Source organism: Heterodontus francisci, chromosome 9 (genome assembly GCF_036365525.1).
Source record: "Heterodontus francisci isolate sHetFra1 chromosome 9, sHetFra1.hap1, whole genome shotgun sequence".
In the NCBI taxonomy this organism is placed as follows: Eukaryota; Metazoa; Chordata; class Chondrichthyes; order Heterodontiformes; family Heterodontidae; genus Heterodontus; species Heterodontus francisci.
The window spans coordinates 2,974,904-3,001,539 of NC_090379.1; the positions used below are offsets into that span (position 1 = coordinate 2,974,904).

Sequence of the window (26,636 nt, forward strand, 5' to 3'; positions counted from 1 at the left end):
GGGAGGCGACCGAGGGGCGGGGGGGGGAGGGAGGCGACCGAGGGAGGGGGGGGGAGGAGGGACTAGACCGAGTGGGGGGGGAAGAGGGTGGCGACCGAGGGAGGAGGAGGGGACAGATCACTGGCTGAGTTTTTGTTCCACATTCCTTCTCTGTGACTCTCCTCACCTCTCTGTGCCGGTCGAGATGGCAGCAGGAATGCCGGGGAGGCGTACTGCCCCACGTACTGCCCCACGTGCTGCCCCACGTACTGACCCACGTGCTGACCCACGTGCTGCTCCGCATCAGCCAGTGGTGGCTTGAGACGGGTGTCGCAGCGAGAGAGCAGTTTGGGAATACGGAATCCTTGCTCACATTCACCCTCATAGAACCAGTCACTCTGCTCATCATCCCCTGTGGAGAGACAGAACAGGCAGGAGTTAGCAATCTATCTCTCTTCCCAAATCCAGGTAATAAACTCCGCCCAGGGGACATGACGCTCCACATACTGGAAAAGGAGTCGGTCAGACTGCCAGGATCGGCAATGAAACTGGGTTTAGAAACACTCAGCTGCAGGAAGTGTGATCCAGAATCCCTCTTGTACATGACTCCATTCCAACTATTGGAAGGAACAAAAGTGCATTTATATAGCACCTTTCATGACCTCAGTTCATCCAAAGGTCTTTACAGCCAGTGAAGTACTTTTGAAGTGTAGTCAATGTTGCAATGTGGGAAACAGCAGCCAATTTGCACACAGCAAGATCCCACAAACTGCAATGTGATAATGACCAGATCACTGTTTTGATGTTGGTTGAGGGATAAATATTGGGCAGGACACCGGGGAGAATTCCCCTGCTCTTCTTCAAAATAGTGACAAGAGATCTTTTAGGTCCACCCGAGAGGGCCGGTAGGGTCTCAGTTTACTGTCTCATCCAGAAGGCAGCACCTCTGACCAATGCCCAGTTTGCCCTCTCAGGCAGACACAAGAACCCCACATCACCAGTGGAAGGCCAGGGAGAGTTCACACCTGGACTAGTATTTATCCCACAATTACAATCAGCTCATCAACAGCATTCACACCACACAAATGCCATCTCCAAAAAGGAGACAACATAGCCATCGCTCCTTGACATTTACTGCATTACCATTGTTGAATTGCCCACTATCTACATCCTGAAACTGAACTGGAGTAGCCATATAAATACCGTGGCTACAAAAGCAGGTTAGAGGCTAGGAACCCTGCGGCGAGTAACTCACATCCTGTTTCGCCAATTCCTGTCCGCCATCTACAAGTCAGGAGTGTGATGGAATACTCTCCACTTGCCTGGATGGGTGCAGCTCCAACAACACTCAAGAAGCCCGACACCATCCAGGACAAAGCAGCCCACTTGATTGGTACCCCATCTACAAACATTCACTCCCTCTACCACTGACGCACAGTGGCAGCAGTGTGTACCATCTACAAGATGCACTGCAGCAATGCACCAAGGATCCTTAGACAGCACCTTCCAAACCCACGACCTCTACCACCTAGAAGGACAAGGGCAGCAAATACATGGGAACACCACCACCTGCAAGTTCCCCTCCAAGTCACACACCATCCTGACTTGGAACTATATCGCCATTCCTCACTGTCGCTGGGTCAAAATCCTGGAACTCCCTTCCTAACAGCACTGTGGGTGTACCTACCCCAAATGGACTGCAGCGGTTCAAGAAGGCAGCTCACCACCACCTTCTCAAGGGCAATTAGGGATGGGCAATAAATGCTGGCCTGGCCAGTGACACCCACTTCCCATGAATGAATAAATACCAAAAAAACTAACATCTAAATTAGATTAACTGGTCATAATCTGTTTGCGAGAGCTCGCTGTGTGCAAATTGGCTACCGACTTTCCTACATTACATCAGTGATGAAAGTTCTGCTGAAAAGTCATTGACCTGAACGTTAACTCTGTTTCTCTCTTCACAGATGCTGCCAGACCTGCTGAGTATTTCCTGCATTTTGGGTTTTTATTTCAAGTTTCCAGCATCTGCGGTATTTTGCTTTTGTTACAACAGTGCCTGCACTTCACAACTATTTGATTAACTGTGAAGTGCTTCAGGACATGGGGAGGTGAAGAAAGGCAATACAGAAATGCAAGTCTCAATGGTTTGCCCAGACAAAGCCAACATTCAGCAGTACAGAATCTCTACCTGTCCAACTCGGCATTGCTCACAGTATAAAGGGATCGGGCACAAAATTTCACAGTCTCTTCACCAAACTCCAAGCAGAAACACAGACTGATCCTCTCTTATCCTCAGTGCCCATCACTTGCTTCCTTCACCCCCTCCCCCGCATTCTAAAACACAACTCCCAAAGCACAGGACTGTCACTCAGTTCGTCTCACTGTGCTGTAGACTTGCTCAGACAAAGTGTTCTGACAACTGTTAAATTTCTTGCCACTTCCAGAGCCAATGTGATTAGCAAACCTTTCACTCCTCATTAACTCAAACTGACAAGCTCTCATTAACACAGACACGCAGCTAACAAGAGCAGCTCTGGGAAACCGTGTCCAAACGTGCCGGGCTGCAGCTCTCTGTCTTGTCTAAAATCACCAAGAGTCACTGTTTAATCCAGGGCACCAAGACCTCGGGGCAACGAGGGCACTGCCAGGGTTACCTGTGGAATCAGTGTGACTCAGCCCCTGCTCCCTGCAATTTCAACTGGGAGATCTGGGGATACACCACGGACAGGGGTTACAAAAAGCCACAAGCCCCTACGTCACACTTGCTGGCTAATTGTTACCTCTACACTATCCCATCAAACACTCCCAGGACAGGTACAGTACGGGGTTAGATACAGAGTAAAGCTCCCTCTACACTGTCCCCATCAAACACTCCCAGGACAAGTACAGCACGGGGGTTAGAGGAGGGCCGGGAGGAGGATCTCCTCGTCGGTCTGCTCCTGGGCCTGGCCTATGTGGCAATTCACAGGTCCAGGTTGCGGGCCGTCGGGGGTTCCGTCCTCCCCGATTGCCTGCCCCTCTTCCGCGGTTACGTTCGCACCCGGGTGTCCCTGGAGAAGGAGCATGCGGTGTCCGCCGGTACGCTTGAGGCCTTCCGCGACCGTTGGGCACCGCAGGGACTGGAGTGCATCGTTGACGCCGAGAATGGCATTTTAATTTGAGATTTTTGTTGATTTCTCTGGTTTTAATAAAGTTATTTTAAAAATATAAGTGTGTATATAAAGGGGGCCTGAGGAATAAAGGCCCCCGCGAAAAAGAAAAAAAAAAGAAAAAAAAAAAAACGGGGGTTAGATACAGAGTAAAGCTCCCTCTACACTGTCCCCATCAAACACTCCCAGGACAGGTACAGCACTGGGATTGGCTGCCCACTGATTTGGGAGCCTGAGTGCATCAACGAGGTGCAGCTGAGAGTGCTGGTGGCAGTTGGAGGTTGCAGAGGTGGAGAGAGGAGCTGCACTGAGCAAGGGAGAGCAGCTACCAACAAGCAGTGGAAAACTCCAACAACAGTCTCCATTAAAGAGAAGAAAGGGACATTTTGTGGAAACAAGGCTTTGTCTGGAGGTGGGTGCTGAACACCAGTAATTTACTTTGGACTGTTGGGGGAGGAACAAGTGGCTGGAACAACAAGGGGTGGGGCTGCCAATTCAACAGGAATCTGTGCTGCTGCAAAAGCACACAGGGAAGCTCCCTCCCCACCCCAATTGCCAAGCCTGGGTCAGCTGAAGCTGCCCAGCTAAACAGACGGAAGGGGATAGATAGTGCCTGGGCAGCTTCAGCTGACCCAGGTGAAGACGACTCCCCCAACCAGAAGACCGGAAGACCAACTTCAAAGACTGTTTTAAGTGTACTGTGAGCACCACCTCCAGAAAGCAAGTCATCCCTTCCAGCCTGTCTTTACCTCTCCTCTCTTACCTCAGCCTCTCCACTAACCTGTTGTTTGTTTGTTTGTCTTTTCAAATTTTTCTGTGAATCTGTAATTTAGTGTGCAAGTCCACAATTTGGGGTGGGTTTAGCTCTTGGACCCATGGCAAGCCCTTCATCACCGGTGGCGGGGCCCTCTACTACCTACGCAGCTGCAGCTTCTGTGGCTGCCCACGTGGCCCCGTCACCCTTTAAATTATTGACATGCAGCCATGGGGTGAAGAGCTATCCCCACCCCAACATGTCTATTGAGGCCTGCGTTAAGGCAATGGCCGTGGTTGTCGGCCCCTCGGCCATTGTTGCGGCCTCAAAGATGTATGGGAAGGCTGTGTTCTTTTTGAAGACCGAGCGGGCGGTGTCCCTGGCCCTGAGTAAAGGGCTCACTGTGGGGGGGACCTTCCTGCCAGTGGACCCTCTGGGGGCCACTGCGCATCGGATAATGTTGTCCAACGTCCCACCCTTCATTCCCAGTGAGCTTCTCCTCCCCCACCTGCACCATCTGGGGGAGGTGAGGTCGGGGATCACCCCAGTCCGGCTTGGTCTTCGGGAGCACAGCCTGCAACATGTCTACTCCTTCCGCCGCCAGTTATTTATGCAGCTGGCGCGGGAGGAGGACACGGAGGGCCAATTTAATGTGGAGTTCCAGGGGACGGCCTACCGCGTCTTTTGGACCTCGGACGGGGCGCGGTGCCACGTCTGCAAGGGGGTGGGGCATGTTCGGAAGAACTGCCCCAACCTCCCGGCCGCCAGCTCCACCTCGGCGGCCCAGAGTGGTTCCACAGCACCTCCTCCCACTCCCCCCGCACATCCAACAGACACCGCTCAGTCGGTTCCGGAGGCTGTGGTTTTCACAGCCTCTGGCGGGGAGGGGAGCGTCCGTCCGAGCGGAAGGAAGACGCGGGGAAAAAAGAAACATCGTGAGGCGCGTCCCCTGGACACTTTGACTCAACCCGAGCCTGAGCTCAGCCCAAAGCCCATTCCCATGGAATCCACCTGTCCCAGGGCTGGGCTCAGGCCCAGGGTGACTAAAAAAGGAAAAAAGGGTGCGGAGGCGGAGGCCTCTGATGACATGGAGGTCTCTGAGTCTCCGCGCCCAAGTGCGAAAAAGAGGAGAAGGCACCCCTCCACAGAAATAACACAGGGCCCTGAGATGCAGGGCCCATCTGTTGGAGGGGAGCTGCCTCCTGTTTCTGGTCCTCAGGTGCCCCCTACCGCCACCACCAAGGCTGCAAAGTCCGGGCAGGTGCTCCCTATTCCTCAGGATGGAGGGGAGGGGATGGCCCCGGTACGTGAGGCCCCTCCTGAAGGAGTAAGTGGGGCCCTGCTTGTGGTGGGGGAGCCTGGGGAAACCGCCCATTCCGCCACTGCGACTGGGTCGGGTGTCCTGAATGAAGGGGAGGGCGAGGCCCCAGAGGGTCGGGCCTCCCAGCCGGAGTCCACCAACCAGGAGACACCCGACCCAGTTATAACTGAGAATGCTGCCCCATCTGCTGGGCCTGTGGGTGCTGGCGGAGCGGGAGATGGCCTCCTCTCGCCGCCTCCAGTCTCGGCTCCGGCTGGTTTCCCGGAGTCCGGAACTTCTGTCTCCCCTGGACCAGTCATTGGCCTGGGGATGGAGGTGGAGGGGGGTCCTGAACCGCTGGTGCCTACAGGCTCCAGTTTCACAATAGAACCCAGAGAGGACTCCTCCGCCATCGATCCTGGGGGTGGGATCGTGACGGAGGCGGGACCAGCTGGCGCGGCCGGGATGTCCGCCCCACAGTGTGTGGTGGATGTGTCGGCCGCTGGCGGTGACGACCCGGAGGAGGATGGGGATTCGGTGCGGGGCACGGAGGATGATCTTGATTCCATCGCCAGTGAGGTGGTGGAGTCCCTCGTGCCTCCCACCGAATCTCCTCTCATCCCCACGGCGGAACTCCGGGATTTCCTCGCGGCTTGCAGGGGTTGCCGCAATAAAGTTCAGCTGGCCCTCGACCGTTGGTCGAATCTGGCGCTGATCATCCAGTCCGTCCGTGCCGCCCTTAAGATAGTGGGCAAGCGCGCGGACGTGAAACTGGTTGAGAGGCGCCGTTTTAATGTGTTCCTCAATGGGTTGCTGGGGGAGTGGAGGGCCAGGTGCACTTCCACTCCCTCCTCACAGTGAGCTGTTGGTGACGGGTTTTAAGTACCTTTGACATGAAGATAACCATAGCCAGCCTCAACATCAACGGCAGCAGAGGGGCTCACCGCAGATTTCACAATCTCTCAGTCCTTAGGGAAGGGAGATACGCGGTGAGCTTTCTGCAGGAAACCCACACCGTTCCGGGAGACGAAGCCACCTGGCTCCTGGAGTGGCAGGGTGGGGTCTACATGAGTCACCTCACCCCTATTTCTAGTGGGGTGGCTATCTTGTTGGCCCCGACTTTTCAGCCGGAGATCTTGGGGGTCAAGGAGCTAGTGCCGGGCCGCTTGCTCCACCTCGCCGTTCGCCTGGGTAGCGTGCCGCTCCACTTTGTGAACGTGTACGCGCCCAGGCCCGGCGCTTTGCAAGCGCGCTTCTTTGAAGAAGTGTCCGCTCTCTTGAGCTCCATCGATAGCGGCGAGTGCATCATCCTCGGGGGGGATTTTAACTGCACCCTCGAGGTGGGGGATCGCTCCGGTCCCCAGCGCGGCCAAGCGTCGGTGGAGAAGTTGAGGGGACTGATCAGCTCCCTGAACTTGGTGGACGTCTGGCGGAATCTCCATCCCGACTCCAGCGCCTTCACGTGGAGGTCTGGAGGAGGGGGGGTCGCGAATCGACCGCCTCTACATTTCGCAGGCGTACGTCTCCCGCGTTTCGGCGGCCTCCATGCGGCTGGTGCCGTGCTCGGACCACCGCCTGGTGTGGGCGGAGTTCACTCCGCTCCGCACGCGGGCGGGGTCCGCGTACTGGCACTTTAACAACCGGCTGCTGGAGGACGTGCGATTTCGGGACTCGTTCTGTCGATTCTGGGCCGACTGGAGAAGGAAGCAGGGGGGCTTCCCCTCCTTGAGGCTATGGTGGGATGTGGGCAAGACTCACATCCGCGTCTTCTGTCAGGAGTACGCGAAGGGGTCGACCAAGAGGCGGGAAGCCGAGATCGGGCGCCTTGAGAGGGAGGTGCTCGACTTGGAATCCCGCCTCGGTCATGCCGTCGCGGACCCGGCCCTGTGGCAGGCGTACAAAGAGAAGAAGGGCGCGCTGAGGAACCTGCAGCTCATAGGGTCCCGAGGCGCGTACGTGAGGTCGCGGATCCAGATCCTGGAAGATTTGGACCGCGCCTCACCCTTCTTCTACTCGCTGGAAAAATGGCGGGGGGTCCGTAAGCAGCTCGTCGAGCTGCTGGCCGACGACGGATCCTCCATCACGGATCCGGAGGGAATGGGCCTCCTGGTCCGGACGTATTACAGTGCGTTGTTCTCTCCGGATCCGTCCAGCGAGGATGCGCGCAGAGTTTTGTGGGAGGACCTGCCGCAGGTCAGCCCGGAGGGCGCCGAAGGATTGGAGGCTCCGCTCACGTTGGCGGAGCTGTCTGGCGCCCTCCACCAGCTCTCGAGGGGCAAATCCCCAGGGCTGGATGGGTTGACCGTGGAGTTCCTCAGGGCGTTCTGGGACGTCCTGGGGGACGATTACGCGCGGGTCCTGGGGGAAAGCCTGGCGACCGGGGAGATGCCCCTCTCGTGGCGCAGGGCGGTCATCGTCCTGCTGCCGAAGAGGGGCGATCTCCGCCTGCTTAAAAACTGGCGTCCGGTCTCCCTCCTCAGCACGGATTATAAGATCTTTGCCCGGGCTATGTCTACCCGCCTGGGCTCCGTGCTGGCCCACATGATCCACCCCGACCAGTCCTACACGGTCCCGGGCCGGTCCATCCAGGACAACATCCACCTGGTCCGGGACCTGATCCATCTTTCCCAGAGGACTGGTCAGTCGGTCGCCTTTCTCTCCCTCGATCAGGAGAAGGCGTTCGACAGGGTGGATCACGATTACCTTTTCGGGACTCTGCGCGCTTTCGGACTCGGGCCGCATTTCGTGGCCCGGGTCCGACTTTTATACGCCGCCGCAGAGTGTCTAGTCAAAGTTAACGGGTCCTTGACGGCGCCCCTTCGATTTGGGAGAGGAGTGCGTCAGGGGTGCCCCATGTCCGGCCAATTGTATACCATCTGCGTGGAGCCCTTCCTGTGCCTGCTTCGCAGGAGGTTGACGGGATTGGCTCTGCGCGAGCCGGCCATGCGGGTCGTCCTCTCGGCTTACGCCGACGACGTGCTCCTCGCAATCACAGATCCCGTTGACTTGCGGAGGATGCGCGACTGCCAGCAGACCTTTTCTGCCGCGTCCTCCGCGAGGATCAATTGGGAGAAATGTTCCGGACTCCTGGTTGGTCAGTGGCGGGTGGACTCCCTGCCGGAGGAGATGACACCTTTTGCGTGGAGCACCACGCACCTCCTCTATCTGGGAGTCCACCTTAGCCCCGCTGAGGAAGCCTGGCCGGCAAACTGGCAGGAGTTGGAGGCGAAAGTCACCGCTCGGCTGGGGCGCTGGACAGGACTGCTCCGAGTGCTTTCCTACAGGGGCCGAGCGTTGGTCATAAACCAACTGGTGGCCTCCATGCTGTGGTACCGGTTGGTCACTTTGGCCCCGCCCCCTGTATTTGCCACCAAGATCCAGAAGAAACTCGTCGATTTCTTCTGGGGCAAGAGGAAACACTGGGTCTCTGCCGCGGTCCTGAGTCTCCCGATCGAGGAGGGCGGTCAGTCGCTGGTGTGCGTCCGCACCCAGGCTGCGACTCTCCGCCTTCGGACCCTGCAGAGATACCTGTACGTCGAGCGTCCTCCCAGATGGTGTGCGCTGGCGACGTATTTTTTCCGCCAGTGTCACTGCCTTCAAGACGACACGCAGCTCCCGGTGGAGTCCGTTAGCCGCGCCTCTCTGAGGGAGTTGCCTGTCTTTTACCGGGATCTTTTCCGAGTCTGGAACATGGTCGCCTCCAGTCAGGGCGCTCCCCCGCCGGCGGAGGAGCGCGCCTCGGCTGTCCGGGCGGCCGACTCCGGGGACGGTCCGGCGGGCGGAGGAGTAGCCGAAACCCCCGGGACGCCCCTCACTGCGGGTGGCGAGGGGGCTCGGGAGTGCGGAGCGATCCCGGCCGAGCTGACCCCCGCTGGGCCGGAACTGCTCATCGGACCCAGGCCCCGAAACCCTCCTCGGGAGCCGGTCCCGCACAACCCGAGCCGCCTCTCGGGAATGCCCTCCGTGCCATTCCAATCGGCGCGGAGGGGTTTCCTGTACGGGCTGCTCCTGCACACTTTCCACTTCCTCGCCCTCGTCAGCCGGCCGGACACGCCCTGGCGGTCCGCGTTGCCAACTGGCGGCGAGGGGAAACCCCGATGGAGGTCTCTCTACGCGGGAGTCTTCCCCCTTTACATCGGGGACCTGGGGTGGAGGGTGCTGCACAGAGCAGTCCCGTGCAATAGGCTTTTAAGTAGGTTCACGGACTCCCAGGCCAGCTGTACTTTCTGCGGCCTGGACGAGTCCGTGTTCCACATTTATACGGAGTGTGCGAGGTTGCAGCCCCTATTTGAGTATCTGAAGGGGCTGCTCCTCAAATTCTGGCTGCACTTCAGTCCCACGCTCCTGATCTTTGGGCACCCGGTGCGGAGGGGCTCGGGCCGGGAGGAGGATCTCCTCGTCGGTCTGCTCCTGGGCCTGGCCAAGGTGGCAATTCACAGGTCCAGGTTGCGGGCCGTCGGGGGTTCCGTCCTCCCCGATTGCCTGCCCCTCTTCCGCGGTTACGTTCGCGCCCGGGTGTCCCTGGAAAAGGAGCATGCGGTGTCAGTCGGTACGCTTGAGGCCTTCCGCGACCGGTGGGCACCGCAGGGACTGGAGTGCATCGTCGACGCCGAGAATGGCATTTTAATTTGAGTTTTTTGTTTATTTGTTTTAATAAAGTTATTTTAAAACTGTAAATATGTACATAAAGGGGGCCTGAGGGATAAAGGCCCCCTCGACGTGAAAAATATAAAAGGGGCCTGGGGTATAAAGGTCACCTTGTTAAAAAAAAAAAAAAAAAAACGGGGTTAGATACAGAGTAAAGCTAAAAAAAAAAAAAAAAAAAACGGGGTTAGATACAGAGTAAAGCTCCCTCTCCACTGTCCCCATCAAACACTCCCAGGACAGGTACAGCACGGGGATTGGCTGCCCACTGATTGGGAATACTGAGTGCTGAGTGCATCAACGAGGTGCAGCTGACAGTGCTGCAGTCAGTTGCTGGAGGTGCTGCTGGAGAAGGAGTGCTGAGGAGGGAACTGCAAAAACTTTTCAACAACTTTTGCTGCAGAGGAGGAAAGACTTTGAAAAAGGCTGTATTTCGAGGTGGGTGTCGAGCACCAAGCTTTCATTTCATTTGGACTGTTGTGGGAGGTGAAAGAGGCCAGAAGAACAAGGGGTGGGGGCTATACAATTCTGTAGGGAGCTGTGCAGTTGCATTAAAGTTGCAGGGAAGCTCCCTCCCCACCCCAATTGCCCAGCCTGAGTCAGCTGAAGCTGCCTGGCTAATAGAGACATCAGGATCGAACGAGAGCCTGGGCAGCTTTCGGCTGACCCAGGTGAAGACCCCTCCCACAACCAGAAGACCGGAAGACCAGAAGTGTTTACAGTGCTCTGAGTACCACCCTTTAAGGGGAAAAAAAAGCAAAGTCATCGCTTGCAGCCCGTCTTTCCCATTTCCTGTGTACCCTCAGCCTCTCCCCAAACCTCCTAGTTGGTTTCTTTGTTTGTTTGTTTGCTTACCTGCAATTTGGGGGTGGGTTTGGCTCTTGAGCCATGGCAAGCCCATCATCACCGGTGGCGGGGCCTTCTCATACCTACGCAGCTGCAGCTTCTGTGGCTGCCCACGTGGCCCCGTCACCCTTTAAATTATTGACATGCAGCCATGGGGTGAAGAGCTATCCCCACCCCAACATGTCTATTGAGGCCTGCGTTAAGGCAATGGCCGTGGTTGTCGGCCCCTCGGCCATTGTTGCGGCCTCAAAAATGTATGGGAAGGCTGTGTTCTTTTTGAAGACCGAGCGGGCGGTGTCCCTGGCCCTGAGTAAAGGGCTCACTGTGGGGGGGACCTTCCTGCCAGTGGACCCTCTGGGGGCCACTGCGCATCGGATAATGTTGTCCAACGTCCCACCCTTCATTCCCAGTGAGCTCCTCCTCCCCCACCTACACCATCTGGGGGAGGTGAGGTCGGGGATCACCCCAGTCCGGCTTGGTCTTCGGGAGCACAGCCTCCAACATGTCTACTCCTTCCGCCGCCAGTTATTTATGCAGCTGGCGCGGGAGGAGGACACGGAGGGCCAATTTAATGTGGAGTTCCAGGGGACGGCCTACCGCGTCTTTTGGACCTCGGACGGGGCGCGGTGCCACGTCTGCAAGGGGGTGGGGCATGTTCGGAAGAACTGCCCCAACCTCCCGGCCGCCAGCTCCACCTCGGCGGCCCAGAGTGGTTCCACAGCACCTCCTCCCACTCCCCCCGCACATCCAACAGACACCGCTCAGTCGGTTCCGGAGGCTGTGGTTTTCACAGCCTCTGGCGGGGAGGGGAGCGTCCGTCCGAGCGGAAGGAAGACGCGGGGAAAAAAGAAACATCGTGAGGCGCGTCCCCTGGACACTTTGACTCAACCCGAGCCTGAGCTCAGCCCAAAGCCCATTCCCATGGAATCCACCTGTCCCAGGGCTGGGCTCAGGCCCAGGGTGACTAAAAAAGGAAAAAAGGGTGCGGAGGCGGAGGCCTCTGATGACATGGAGGTCTCTGAGTCTCCGCGCCCAAGTGCGAAAAAGAGGAGAAGGCACCCCTCCACAGAAATAACACAGGGCCCTGAGGTGCAGGGCCCATCTGTTGGAGGGGAGCTGCCTCCTGTTTCTGGTCCTCAGGTGCCCCCTACCGCCACCACCAAGGCTGCAAAGTCCGGGCAGGTGCTCCCTATTCCTCAGGATGGAGGGGAGGGGATGGCCCCGGTACGTGAGGCCCCTCCTGAAGGAGTAAGTGGGGCCCTGCTTGTGGTGGGGGAGCCTGGGGAAACCGCCCATTCCGCCACTGCTACTGGGTCGGGTGTCCTGAATGAAGGGGAGGGCGAGGCCCCAGAGGGTCGGGCCTCCCAGCCGGAGTCCACCACCAACCAGGAGACACCCGACCCAGTTATAACTGAGAATGCTGCCCCATCTGCTGGGCCTGTGGGTGCTGGCGGAGCGGGAGATGGCCTCCTCTCGCCGCCTCCAGTCTCGGCTCCGGCTGGTTTCCCGGAGTCCGGAACTTCTGTCTCCCCTGGACCACTCATTGGCCTGGGGATGGAGGTGGAGGGGGGTCCTGAACCGCTGGTGCCTACAGGCTCCAGTTTCACAATAGAACCCAGAGAGGACTCCTCCGCCATCGATCCTGGGGGTGGGATCGTGACGGAGGCGGGACCAGCTGGCGCGGCCGGGACGTCCGCCCCACAGTGTGTGGTGGATGTGTCGGCCGCTGGCGGTGACGACCCGGAGGAGGATGGGGATTCGGTGCGGGGCACGGAGGATGATCTTGATTCCATCGCCAGTGAGGTGGTGGAGTCCCTCGTGCCTCCCACCGAATCTCCTCTCATCCCCACGGCGGAACTCCGGGATTTCCTCGCGGCTTGCAGAGGTTGCCGCAATAAAGTTCAGCTGGCCCTCGACCGTTGGTCGAATCTGGCGCTGATCATCCAGTCCGTCCGTGCCGCCCTTAAGATAGCGGGCAAGCGCGCGGACGTGAAACTGGTTGAGAGGCGCCGTTTTAATGTGTTCCTCAATGGGTTGCTGGGGGAGTGGAGGGCCAGGTGCACTTCCACTCCCTCCTCACAGTGAGCTGTTGGTGACGGGTTTTACGTACCTTTGACATGAAGATAACCATAGCCAGCCTCAACATCAACGGCAGCAGAGGGGCTCACCGCAGATTTCACAATCTCTCAGTCCTTAGGGAAGGGAGATACGCGGTGAGCTTTCTGCAGGAAACCCACACCGTTCCGGGAGACGAAGCCACCTGGCTCCTGGAGTGGCAGGGTGGGGTCTACATGAGTCACCTCACCCCTATTTCTAGTGGGGTGGCTATCTTGTTGGCCCCGACTTTTCAGCCGGAGATCTTGGGGGTCAAGGAGCTAGTGCCGGGCCGCTTGCTCCACCTCGCCGTTCGCCTGGGTAGCGTGCCGCTCCACTTTGTGAACGTGTACGCGCCCAGGCCCGGCGCTTTGCAAGCGCGCTTCTTTGAAGAAGTGTCCGCTCTCTTGAGCTCCATCGACAGCGGCGAGTGCATCATCCTCGGGGGGGATTTTAACTGCACCCTCGAGGTGGGGGATCGCTCCGGTCCCCAGCGCGGCCAAGCGTCGGTGGAGAAGTTGAGGGGACTGATCAGCTCCCTTAACTTGGTGGACGTCTGGCGGAATCTCCATCCCGACTCCAGCGCCTTCACGTGGAGGTCTGGAGGAGGGGGGTCGCGAATCGACCGCCTCTACATTTCGCAGGCGTACATCTCCCGCGTTACGGCGGCCTCCATGCGGCTGGTGCCGTGCTCGGACCACCGCCTGGTGTGGGCGGAGTTCACTCCGCTTCGCACGCGGGCGGGGTCCGCGTACTGGCACTTTAACAACCGGCTGCTGGAGGACGTGCGATTTCGGGACTCGTTCTGTCGATTCTGGGCCGACTGGAGAAGGAAGCAGGGGGGCTTCCCCTCCTTGAGGCTATGGTGGGATGTGGGCAAGACTCACATCCGCGTCTTCTGTCAGGAGTACGCGAAGGGGTCGACCAAGAGGCGGGAAGCCGAGGTCGGGCGCCTTGAGAGGGAGGTGCTCGACTTGGAATCCCGCCTCGGTCATGCCGTCGCGGACCCGGCCCTGTGGCAGGCGTACAAAGAGAAGAAGGGCGCGCTGAGGAACCTGCAGCTCATAGGGTCCCGAGGCGCGTACGTGAGGTCGCGGATCCAGATCCTGGAAGATTTGGACCGCGCCTCACCCTTCTTCTACTCGCTGGAAAAATGGCGGGGGGTCCGTAAGCAGCTTGTCGAGCTGCTGGCCGACGACGGATCCTCCATCACGGATCCGGAGGGAATGGGCCTCCTGGTCCGGACGTATTACAGTGCGTTGTTCTCTCCGGATCCGTCCAGCGAGGATGCGCGCAGAGTTTTGTGGGAGGACCTGCCGCAGGTCAGCCCGGAGGGCGCCGAAGGATTGGAGGCTCCGCTCACGTTGGCGGAGCTGACTGGCGCCCTCCACCAGCTCTCGAGGGGCAAATCCCCAGGGCTGGATGGGTTGACCGTGGAGTTCCTCAGGGCGTTCTGGGACGTCCTGGGGGACGATTACGCGCGGGTCCTGGGGGAAAGCCTGGCGACCGGGGAGATGCCCCTCTCGTGGCGCAGGGCGGTCATCGTCCTGCTGCCGAAGAGGGGCGATCTCCGCCTGCTTAAAAACTGGCGTCCGGTCTCCCTCCTCAGCACGGATTATAAGATCTTTGCCCGGGCTATGTCTACCCGCCTGGGCTCCGTGCTGGCCCACATGATCCACCCCGACCAGTCCTACACGGTCCCGGGCCGGTCCATCCAGGACAACATCCACCTGGTCCGGGACCTGATCCATCTTTCCCAGAGGACTGGTCAGTCGGTCGCCTTTCTCTCCCTCGATCAGGAGAAGGCGTTCGACAGGGTGGATCACGATTACCTTTTCGGGACTCTGCGCGCTTTCGGACTTGGGCCGCATTTTGTGGCCCGGGTCCGACTTTTATACGCCGCCGCAGAGTGTCTAGTCAAAGTTAACGGGTCCTTGACGGCGCCCCTTCGATTTGGGAGAGGAGTGCGTCAGGGGTGCCCCATGTCCGGCCAATTGTATACCATCTGCGTGGAGCCCTTCCTGTGCCTGCTTCGCAGGAGGTTGACGGGATTGGCTCTGCGCGAGCCGGCCATGCGGGTCGTCCTCTCGGCTTACGCCGACGACGTGCTCCTCGCAATCACAGATCCCGTTGACTCGCGGAGGATGCGCGACTGCCAGCAGACCTTTTCTGCCGCGTCCTCCGCGAGGATCAATTGGGAGAAATGTTCCGGACTCCTGGTTGGTCAGTGGCGGGTGGATTCCCTGCCGGAGGAGATGACACCTTTTGCGTGGAGCACCACGCACCTCCTCTATCTGGGAGTCCACCTTAGCCCCGCTGAGGAAGCCTGGCCGGCAAACTGGCAGGAGTTGGAGGCGAAAGTCACCGCTCGGCTGGGGCGCTGGACAGGACTGCTCCGAGTGCTTTCCTACAGGGGCCGAGCGTTGGTCATAAACCAACTGGTGGCCTCCATGCTGTGGTACCGGTTGGTCACTTTGGCCCCGCCCCCTGTATTTGCCACCAAGATCCAGAAGAAACTCGTCGATTTCTTCTGGGGCAAGAGGAAACACTGGGTCTCTGCCGCGGTCCTGAGTCTCCCGATCGAGGAGGGCGGTCAGTCGCTGGTGTGCGTCCGCACCCAGGCTGCGACTCTCCGCCTTCGGACCCTGCAGAGATACCTGTACGTCGAGCGTCCTCCCAGATGGTGTGCGCTGGCGACGTATTTTTTCCGCCAGTGTCACTGCCTTCAAGACGACACGCAGCTCCCGGTGGAGTCCGTTAGCCGCGCCTCTCTGAGGGAGTTGCCTGTCTTTTACCGGGATCTTTTCCGAGTCTGGAACATGGTCGCCTCCAGTCAGGGCGCTCCCCCGCCGGCGGAGGAGAGCGCCTCGGCTGTCCGGGCGGCCGACTCCGGGGACGGTCCGGCGGGCGGAGGAGTAGCTGAAACCCCCGGGACGCCCCTCACTGTGGGTGGCGAGGGGGCTCGGGAGTGCGGAGCGATCCCGGCCGAGCTGACCCCCGCTGGGCCGGAACTGCTCATCGGACCCAGGCCCCGAAACCCTCCTCGGGAGCCGGTCCCGCACAACCCGAGCCGCCTCTCGGGAATGCCCTCCGTGCCATTCCAATCGGCGCGGAGGGGTTTCCTGTACGGGCTGCTCCTGCACACTTTCCACTTCCTCGCCCTCGTCAGCCGGCCGGACACGCCCTGGCGGTCCGCGTTGCCATCTGGCGGCGAGGGGAAACCCCGATGGAGGTCTCTCTACGCGGGAGTCTTCCCCCTTTACATCGGGGACCTGGGGTGGAGGGTGCTGCACAGAGCAGTCCCGTGCAATAGGCTTTTAAGTAGGTTCACGGACTCCCAGGCCACCTGTACTTTCTGCGGCCTGGACGAGTCCGTGTTCCACATTTATACGGAGTGTGCGAGGTTGCAGCCCCTATTTGAGTATCTGAAGGGGCTGCTCCTCAAATTCTGGCTGCACTTCAGTCCCACGCTCCTGATCTTTGGGCACCCGGTGCGGAGGGGCTTGGGCCGGGAGGAGGATCTCCTCGTCGGTCTGCTCCTGGGCCTGGCCAAGGTGGCAATTCACAGGTCCAGGTTGCGGGCCGTCGGGGGTTCCGTCCTCCCTGATTGCCTGCCCCTCTTCCGCGGTTACGTTCGCGCCCGGGTGTCCCTGGAAAAGGAGCATGCGGTGTCCGCCGGTACGCTTGAGGCCTTCCGCGACCGGTGGGCACCGCAGGGACTGGAGTGCATCGTCGACGCCGAGAATGGCATTTTAATTTGAGTTTTTTGTTTATTTATCTGTTTTAATAAAGTTATTTTAAAACTGTAAATATGTACATAAAAAAAAAAAAAAAAAAACGGGGTTAGATACAGAGTAAAGCTCCCTCTACACTGTCCCCATCAAACACTCCCAGGACAGGTACAGTACGGGGTTTAGATACAGAGTAAAGCTCCCTCTACACTGTCCCCATCAAACACTCCCAGGACAGGTACAGTACGGGGGTTAGATACAGAGTAAAGCTCCCTCTACACTGTCCCCATCAAACACTCCCAGGACAGGTACAGTACGGGGTTAGATACAGAGTAAAGCTCCCTCTACACTGTCCCCATCAAACACTCCCAGGACAGGTACAGTACGGGGGTTAGATACAGAGTAAATCTCCCTCTACAGTGTCCCCATCAAACACTCCCAGGACAGGTACAGCACGGGGATTGGCTCCTTTGTGATTGGAATACTGAGTGCTGAGTGCATCAACGAGGTGCAGCTGACAGTGCTGCAGTCAGTTGCTGGAGGTGCTGCTGGAGAAGGAGTGCTGAGGAGGGAACTGCAAGAACTGCAAAAACTTTTCAACAACTTTTGCTGCAGAGGAGGAAAGACTTTGAAAAAGGCTGTATTTCGAGGTGGGTGTCGAGTACCAAGCTTTCATTTCATTTGGACTGTTGTGGGAGGTGAAAGAGGCCAGAAGAACAAGGGGTGGGGGCTATACAATTCTGTAGGGAGCTGTGCAGTTGCATTAAAGTTGCAGGGAAGCTCCCTCCCCACCCCATTTGCCCAGCCTGAGTCAGCTGAAGCTGCCTGGCTAATAGAGACATCAGGATCGAACGAGAGCCTGGGCAGCTTTCGGCTGACCCAGGTGAAGACCCCTCCCACAACCAGAAGACCGGAAGACCAGAAGTATTTACAGTGCTCTGAGTACCACCCCTTAAGGGGAAAAAAAAAGCAAAGTCATCGCTTGCAGCCTGTCTTTCCCATTTCCTGTGTACCCTCAGCCTCTCCCCAAACCTCCTAGTTGGTTTCTTTGTTTGTTTGTTTGCTTACCTGCAATTTGGGGGTGGGTTTGGCTCTTGAGCCATGGCAAGCCCATCATCACCGGTGGCGGGGCCTTCTCATACCTACGCAGCTGCAGCTTCTGTGGCTGCCCACGTGGCCCCGTCACCCTTTAAATTATTGACATGCAGCCATGGGGTGAAGAGCTATCCCCACCCCAACATGTCTATTGAGGCCTGCGTTAAGGCAATGGCCGTGGTTGTCGGCCCCTCGGCCATTGTTGCGGCCTCAAAGATGTATGGGAAGGCTGTGTTCTTTTTGAAGACCGAGCGGGCGGTGTCCCTGGCCCTGAGTAAAGGGCTCACTGTGGGGGGGACCTTCCTGCCAGTGGACCCTCTGGGGGCCACTGCGCATCGGATAATGTTGTCCAACGTCCCACCCTTCATTCCCAGTGAGCTCCTCCTCCCCCACCTGCACCATCTGGGGGAGGTGAGGTCGGGGATCACCCCAGTCCGGCTTGGTCTTCGGGAGCACAGCCTCCAACATGTCTACTCCTTCCGCCGCCAGTTATTTATGCAGCTGGCGCGGGAGGAGGACACGGAGGGCCAATTTAATGTGGAGTTCCAGGGGACGGCCTACCGCGTCTTTTGGACCTCGGATGGGGCGCGGTGCCACGTCTGCAAGGGGGTGGGGCATGTTCGTAAGAACTGCCCCAACCTCCCGGCCGCCAGCTCCACCTCGGCGGCCCAGAGTGGTTCCACAGCACCTCCTCCCACTCCCCCCGCACATCCAACAGACACCGCTCAGTCGGTTCCGGAGGCTGTGGTTTTCACAGCCTCTGGCGGGGAGGGGAGCGTCCGTCCGAGCGGAAGGAAGACGCGGGGAAAAAAGAAACATCGTGAGGCGCGTCCCCTGGACACTTTGACTCAACCCGAGCCTGAGCTCAGCCCAAAGCCCATTCCCATGGAATCCACCTGTCCCAGGGCTGGGCTCAGGCCCAGGGTGACTAAAAAAGGAAAAAAGGGTGCGGAGGCGGAGGCCTCTGATGACATGGAGGTCTCTGAGTCTCCGCGCCCAAGTGCGAAAAAGAGGAGAAGGCACCCCTCCACAGAAATAACACAGGGCCCTGAGGTGCAGGGCCCATCTGTTGGAGGGGAGCTGCCTCCTGTTTCTGGTCCTCAGGTGCCCCCTACCGCCACCACCAAGGCTGCAAAGTCCGGGCAGGTGCTCCCTATTCCTCAGGATGGAGGGGAGGGGATGGCCCCGGTACGTGAGGCCCCTCCTGAAGGAGTAAGTGGGGCCCTGCTTGTGGTGGGGGAGCCTGGGGAAACCGCCCATTCCGCCACTGCTACTGGGTCGGGTGTCCTGAATGAAGGGGAGGGCGAGGCCCCAGAGGGTCGGGCCTCCCAGCCGGAGTCCACCACCAACCAGGAGACACCCGACCCAGTTATAACTGAGAATGCTGCCCCATCTGCTGGGCCTGTGGGTGCTGGCGGAGCGGGAGATGGCCTCCTCTCGCCGCCTCCGGTCTCGGCTCCGGCTGGTTTCCCGGAGTCCGGATCTTCTGTCTCCCCTGGACCAGTCATTGGCCTGGGGATGGAGGTGGAGGGGGGTCCTGAACCGCTGGTGCCTACAGGCTCCAGTTTCACAATAGAACCCAGAGAGGACTCCTCCGCCATCGATCCTGGGGGTGGGATCGTGACGGAGGCGGGACCAGCTGGCGCGGCCGGGACGTCCGCCCCACAGTGTGTGGTGGATGTGTTGGCCGCTGGCGGTGACGACCCGGAGGAGGATGGGGATTCGGTGCGGGGCACGGAGGATGATCTTGATTCCATCGCCAGTGAGGTGGTGGAGTCCCTCGTGCCTCCCACCGAATCTCCTCTCATCCCCACGGCGGAACTCCGGGATTTCCTCGCGGCTTGCAGAGGTTGCCGCAATAAAGTTCAGCTGGCCCTCGACCGTTGGTCGAATCTGGCGCTGATCATCCAGTCCGTCCGTGCCGCCCTTAAGATAGCGGGCAAGCGCGCGGACGTGAAACTGGTTGAGAGGCGCCGTTTTAATGTGTTCCTCAATGGGTTGCTGGGGGAGTGGAGGGCCAGGTGCACTTCCACTCCCTCCTCACAGTGAGCTGTTGGTGACGGGTTTTAAGTACCTTTGACATGAAGATAACCATAGCCAGCCTCAACATCAACGGCAGCAGAGGGGCTCACCGCAGATTTCACAATCTCTCAGTCCTTAGGGAAGGGAGATACGCGGTGAGCTTTCTGCAGGAAACCCACACCGTTCCGGGAGACGAAGCCACCTGGCTCCTGGAGTGGCAGGGTGGGGTCTACATGAGTCACCTCACCCCTATTTCTAGTGGGGTGGCGATCTTGTTGGCCCCGACTTTTCAGCCGGAGATCTTGGGGGTCAAGGAGCTAGTGCCGGGCCGCTTGCTCCACCTCGCCGTTCGCCTGGGTAGCGTGCCGCTCCACTTTGTGAACGTGTACGCGCCCAGGCCCGGCGCTTTGCAAGCGCGCTTCTTTGAAGAAGTGTCCGCTCTCTTGAGCTCCATCGATAGCGGCGAGTGCATCATCCTCGGGGGGGATTTTAACTGCACCCTCGAGGTGGGGGATCGCTCCGGTCCCCAGCGCGGCCAAGCGTCGGTGGAGAAGTTGAGGGGACTGATCAGCTCCCTTAACTTGGTGGACGTCTGGCGGAATCTCCATCCCGACTCCAGCGCCTTCACGTGGAGGTCTGGAGGAGGGGGGTCGCGAATCGACCGCCTCTACATTTCGCAGGCGTACGTCTCCCGCGTTTCGGCGGCCTCCATGCGGCTGGTGCCGTGCTCGGACCACCGCCTGGTGTGGGCGGAGTTCACTCCGCTCCGCACGCGGGCGGGGTCCGCGTACTGGCACTTTAACAACCGGCTGCTGGAGGACGTGCGATTTCGGGACTCGTTCTGTCGATTCTGGGCCGACTGGAGAAGGAAGCAGGGGGGCTTCCCCTCCTTGAGGCTATGGTGGGATGTGGGCAAGACTCACATCCGCGTCTTCTGTCAGGAGTACGCGAAGGGGTCGACCAAGAGGCGGGAAGCCGAGGTCGGGCGCCTTGAGAGGGAGGTGCTCGACTTGGAATCCCGCCTCGGTCATGCCGTCGCGGACCCGGCCCTGTGGCAGGCGTACAAAGAGAAGAAGGGCGCGCTGAGGAACCTGCAGCTCATAGGGTCCCGAGGCGCGTACGTGAGGTCGCGGATCCAGATCCTGGAAGATTTGGACCGCGCCTCACCCTTCTTCTACTCGCTGGAAAAATGGCGGGGGGTCCGTAAGCAGCTCGTCGAGCTGCTGGCCGACGACGGATCCTCCATCACGGATCCGGAGGGAATGGGCCTCCTGGTCCGGACGTATTACAGTGCGTTGTTCTCTCCGGATCCGTCCAGCGAGGATGCGCGCAGAGTTTTGTGGGAGGACCTGCCGCAGGTCAGCCCGGAGGGCGCCGAAGGATTGGAGGCTCCGCTCACGTTGGCGGAGCTGACTGGCGCCCTCCACCAGCTCTCGAGGGGCAAATCCCCAGGGCTGGATGGGTTGACCGTGGAGTTCCTCAGGGCGTTCTGGGACGTCCTGGGGGACGATTACGCGCGGGTCCTGGGGGAAAGCCTGGCGACCGGGGAGATGCCCCTCTCGTGGCGCAGGGCGGTCATCGTCCTGCTGCCGAAGAGGGGCGATCTCCGCCTGCTTAAAAACTGGCGTCCGGTCTCCCTCCTCAGCACGGATTATAAGATCTTTGCCCGGGCTATGTCTACCCGCCTGGGCTCCGTGCTGGCCCACATGATCCACCCCGACCAGTCCTACACGGTCCCGGGCCGGTCCATCCAGGACAACATCCACCTGGTCCGGGACCTGATCCATCTTTCCCAGAGGACTGGTCAGTCGGTCGCCTTTCTCTCCCTCGATCAGGAGAAGGCGTTCGACAGGGTGGATCACGATTACCTTTTCGGGACTCTGCGCGCTTTCGGACTCGGGCCGCATTTCGTGGCCCGGGTCCGACTTTTATACGCTGCCGCAGAGTGTCTAGTCAAAGTTAACGGGTCCTTGACGGCGCCCCTTCGCTTTGGGAGAGGAGTGCGTCAGGGGTGCCCCATGTCCGGCCAATTGTATACCATCTGCGTGGAGCCCTTCCTGTGCCTGCTTCGCAGGAGGTTGACGGGATTGGCTCTGCGCGAGCCGGCCATGCGGGTCGTCCTCTCGGCTTACGCCGACGACGTGCTCCTCGCAATCACAGATCCCGTTGACTTGCGGAGGATGCGCGACTGCCAGCAGACCTTTTCTGCCGCGTCCTCCGCGAGGATCAATTGGGAGAAATGTTCCGGACTCCTGGTTGGTCAGTGGCGGGTGGACTCCCTGCCGGAGGAGATGACACCTTTTGCGTGGAGCACCACGCACCTCCTCTATTTGGGAGTCCACCTTAGCCCCGCTGAGGAAGCCTGGCCGGCAAACTGGCAGGAGTTGGAGGCGAAAGTCACCGCTCGGCTGGGGCGCTGGACAGGACTGCTCCGAGTGCTTTCCTACAGGGGCCGAGCGTTGGTCATAAACCAACTGGTGGCCTCCATGCTGTGGTACCGGTTGGTCACTTTGGCCCCGCCCCCTGTATTTGCCACCAAGATCCAGAAGAAACTCGTCGATTTCTTCTGGGGCAAGAGGAAACACTGGGTCTCTGCCGCGGTCCTGAGTCTCCCGATCGAGGAGGGCGGTCAGTCGCTGGTGTGCGTCCGCACCCAGGCTGCGACTCTCCGCCTTCGGACCCTGCAGAGATACCTGTACGTCGAGCGTCCTCCCAGATGGTGTGCGCTGGCGACGTATTTTTTCCGCCAGTGTCACTGCCTTCAAGACGACACGCAGCTCCCGGTGGAGTCCGTTAGCCGCGCCTCTCTGAGGGAGTTGCCTGTCTTTTACCGGGATCTTTTCCGAGTCTGGAACATGGTCGCCTCCAGTCAGGGCGCTCCCCCGCCGGCGGAGGAGAGCGCCTCGGCTGTCCGGGCGGCCGACTCCGGGGATGGTCCGGCGGGCGGAGGAGTAGCCGAAACCCCCGGGACGCCCCTCACTGCGGGTGGCGAGGGGGCTCGGGAGTGCGGAGCGATCCCGGCCGAGCTGACCCCCGCTCGGCCGGAACTGCTCATCGGACCCAGGCCCCGAAACCCTCCTCGGGAGCCGGTCCCGCACAACCCGAGCCGCCTCTCGGAAATGCCCTCCGTGCCATTCCAATCGGCGCGGAGGGGTTTCCTGTACGGGCTGCTCCTGCACACTCTCCACTTCCTCGCCCTCGTCAGCCGGCCGGACACGCCCTGGCGGTCCGCGTTGCCATCTGGTGGCGAGGGGAAACCCCGATGGAGGTCTCTCTACGCGGGAGTCTTCCCCCTTTACATCGGGGACCTGGGGTGGAGGGTGCTGCACAGAGCAGTCCCGTGCAATAGGCTTTTAAGTAGGTTCACGGACTCCCAGGCCACCTGTACTTTCTGCGGCCTGGACGAGTCCGTGTTCCACGTTTATACGGAGTGTGCGAGGTTGCAGCCCCTATTTGAGTATCTGAAGGGGCTGCTCCTCAAATTCTGGCTGCACTTCAGTCCCACGCTCCTGATCTTTGGGCACCCGGTGCGGAGGGGCTTGGGCCGGGAGGAGGATCTCCTCATCGGTCTGCTCCTGGGCCTGGCCAAGGTGGCAATTCACAGGTCCAGGTTGCGGGCCGTTGGGGGGTCCGTCCTCCCCGATTGCCTGCCCCTCTTCCGCGGTTACGTTCGCGCCCGGGTGTCCCTGGAAAAGGAGCATGCGGTGTCCGCCGGTACGCTTGAGGCCTTCCGCGACCGGTGGGCACCGCAGGGACTGGAGTGCATCGTCGACGCCGAGAATGGCATTTTAATTTGAGTTTTTTGTTTATTTATCTGTTTTAATAAAGTTATTTTAAAAATATAAGTGTGTATATAAAGGGGGCCTGAGGAATAAAGGCCCCCTCGACATAAAAAATGTATAAAGGGGGCCTGAGGAATAAAGGCCCCCTCGATGTGAAAAAAAAAAAAAAAAAAAAAAAAAAAAAAAAAAACGGGGTTAGATACAGAGTAAAGCTCCCTCTACACTGTCCCCATCAAAAAAAAAAAAAAAAAAAAAAAAAAAAAAAAAAAAAAACGGGGATTGGCTGCCCACTGATTTGGGAGCCTGAGTGCATCAACGAGGTGCAGCTGACAGTGCTGGTGGCAGTTGGAGGTTGCAGAGGTGGAGAGAGGAGCTACACTGAGCAAGGGAGAGCTTCTACAAACAAGCAGAGGAAAACTCCAACAACAATCACCTTTAAAAGAAAAGAAAGTGACATTCTTTTTTTGTTGGAAACAAGGCTTTGTCTGGAGGTGGGTGCTGAACACCAGTAATTTACTTTGGACTGTTGGGGGAGGAACAAGTGGCTGGAACAACAAGGGGTGGGGCTGCCAATTCAACAGGAATCTGTGCTGCTGCAAAAGCACACAGGGAAGCTCCCTCCCCACCCCAATTGCCAAGCCTGGGTCAGCTGAAGCTGCCCAGCTAAACAGACGGAAGGGGATAGATAGTGCCTGGGCAGCTTCAGCTGACCCAGGTGAAGACGACTCCCCCAACCAGAAGACCGGAAGACCAACTTCAAAGACTGTTTTAAGTGTACTGTGAGCACCACCTCCAGAAAGCAAGTCATCCCTTCCAGCCTGTCTTTACCTCTCCTCTCTTACCTCAGCCTCTCCACTAACCTGTTGTTTGTTTGTTTGTCTTTTCAAATTTTTCTGTGAATCTGTAATTTAGTGTGCAAGTCCACAATTTGGGGTGGGTTTAGCTCTTGGATCCATGGCAAGCCCTTCATCACCGGTGGCGGGGCCCTCTACTACCTACGCAGCTGCAGCTTCTGTGGCTGCCCACGTGGCCCCGTCACCCTTTAAATTATTGACATGCAGCCATGGGGTGAAGAGCTATCCCCACCCCAACATGTCTATTGAGGCCTGCGTTAAGGCAATGGCCGTGGTTGTCGGCCCCTCGGCCATTGTTGCGGCCTCAAAGATGTATGGGAAGGCTGTGTTCTTTTTGAAGACCGAGCGGGCGGTGTCCCTGGCCCTGAGTAAAGGGCTCACTGTGGGGGGGACCTTCCTGCCAGTGGACCCTCTGGGGGCCACTGCGCATCGGATAATGTTGTCCAACGTCCCACCCTTCATTCCCAGTGAGCTTCTCCTCCCCCACCTGCACCATCTGGGGGAGGTGAGGTCGGGGATCACCCCAGTCCGGCTTGGTCTTCGGGAGCACAGCCTCCAACATGTCTACTCCTTCCGCCGCCAGTTATTTATGCAGCTGGCGCGGGAGGAGGACACGGAGGGCCAATTTAATGTGGAGTTCCAGGGGACGGCCTACCGCGTCTTTTGGACCTCGGACGGGGCGCGGTGCCACGTCTGCAAGGGGGTGGGGCATGTTCGGAAGAACTGCCCCAACCTCCCGGCCGCCAGCTCCACCTCGGCGGCCCAGAGTGGTTCCACAGCACCTCCTCCCACTCCCCCCGCACATCCAACAGACACCGCTCAGTCGGTTCCGGAGGCTGTGGTTTTCACAGCCTCTGGCGGGGAGGGGAGCGTCCGTCCGAGCGGAAGGAAGACGCGGGGAAAAAAGAAACATCGTGAGGCGCGTCCCCTGGACACTTTGACTCAACCCGAGCCTGAGCTCAGCCCAAAGCCCATTCCCATGGAATCCACCTGTCCCAGGGCTGGGCTCAGGCCCAGGGTGACTAAAAAAGGAAAAAAGGGTGCGGAGGCGGAGGCCTCTGATGACATGGAGGTCTCTGAGTCTCCGCGCCCAAGTGCGAAAAAGAGGAGAAGGCACCCCTCCACAGAAATAACACAGGGCCCTGAGGTGCAGGGCCCATCTGTTGGAGGGGAGCTGCCTCCTGTTTCTGGTCCTCAGGTGCCCCCTACCGCCACCACCAAGGCTGCAAAGTCCGGGCAGGTGCTCCCTATTCCTCAGGATGGAGGGGAGGGGATGGCCCCGGTACGTGAGGCCCCTCCTGAAGGAGTAAGTGGGGCCCTGCTTGTGGTGGGGGAGCCTGGGGAAACCGCCCATTCCGCCACTGCGACTGGGTCGGGTGTCCTGAATGAAGGGGAGGGCGAGGCCCCAGAGGGTCGGGCCTCCCAGCCGGAGTCCACCACCAACCAGGAGACACCCGACCCAGTTATAACTGAGAATGCTGCCCCATCTGCTGGGCCTGTGGGTGCTGGCGGAGCGGGAGATGGCCTCCTCTCGCCGCCTCCAGTCTCGGCTCCGGCTGGTTTCCCGGAGTCCGGAACTTCTGTCTCCCCTGGACCAGTCATTGGCCTGGGGATGGAGGTGGAGGGGGGTCCTGAACCGCTGGTGCCTACAGGCTCCAGTTTCACAATAGAACCCAGAGAGGACTCCTCCGCCATCGATCCTGGGGGTGGGATCGTGACGGAGGCGGGACCAGCTGGCGCGGCCGGGACGTCCGCCCCACAGTGTGTGGTGGATGTGTTGGCCGCTGGCGGTGACGACCCGGAGGAGGATGGGGATTCGGTGCGGGGCACGGAGGATGATCTTGATTCCATCGCCAGTGAGGTGGTGGAGTCCCTCGTGCCTCCCACCGAATCTCCTCTCATCCCCACGGCGGAACTCCGGGATTTCCTCGCGGCTTGCAGGGGTTGCCGCAATAAAGTTCAGCTGGCCCTCGACCGTTGGTCGAATCTGGCGCTGATCATCCAGTCCGTCCGTGCCGCCCTTAAGATAGCGGGCAAGCGCGCGGACGTGAAACTGGTTGAGAGGCGCCGTTTTAATGTGTTCCTCAATGGGTTGCTGGGGGAGTGGAGGGCCAGGTGCACTTCCACTCCCTCCTCACAGTGAGCTGTTGGTGACGGGTTTTAAGTACCTTTGACATGAAGATAACCATAGCCAGCCTCAACATCAACGGCAGCAGAGGGGCTCACCGCAGATTTCACAATCTCTCAGTCCTTAGGGAAGGGAGATACGCGGTGAGCTTTCTGCAGGAAACCCACACCGTTCCGGGAGACGAAGCCACCTGGCTCCTGGAGTGGCAGGGTGGGGTCTACATGAGTCACCTCACCCCTATTTCTAGTGGGGTGG

The 26,636-nt window shown here is 59.3% G+C and overlaps 1 protein-coding gene across 3 annotated transcripts in view; it reads right to left on the minus strand.

Annotated features, from left to right (window-relative positions):
- The window catches only part of LOC137373540 (G patch domain-containing protein 2-like), a 100,536-nt gene that overhangs the window by 25,198 nt on the left and 48,702 nt on the right, over positions 1-26,636 (minus strand). For all 3 annotated transcript variants that reach the window (XM_068038444.1, XM_068038442.1, XM_068038443.1), the window contains exon 4: positions 167-391. In XM_068038444.1, the coding sequence (XP_067894545.1) occupies positions 167-391 (225 nt within the window). The remainder of the gene's footprint in view (positions 1-166; positions 392-26,636) is intronic.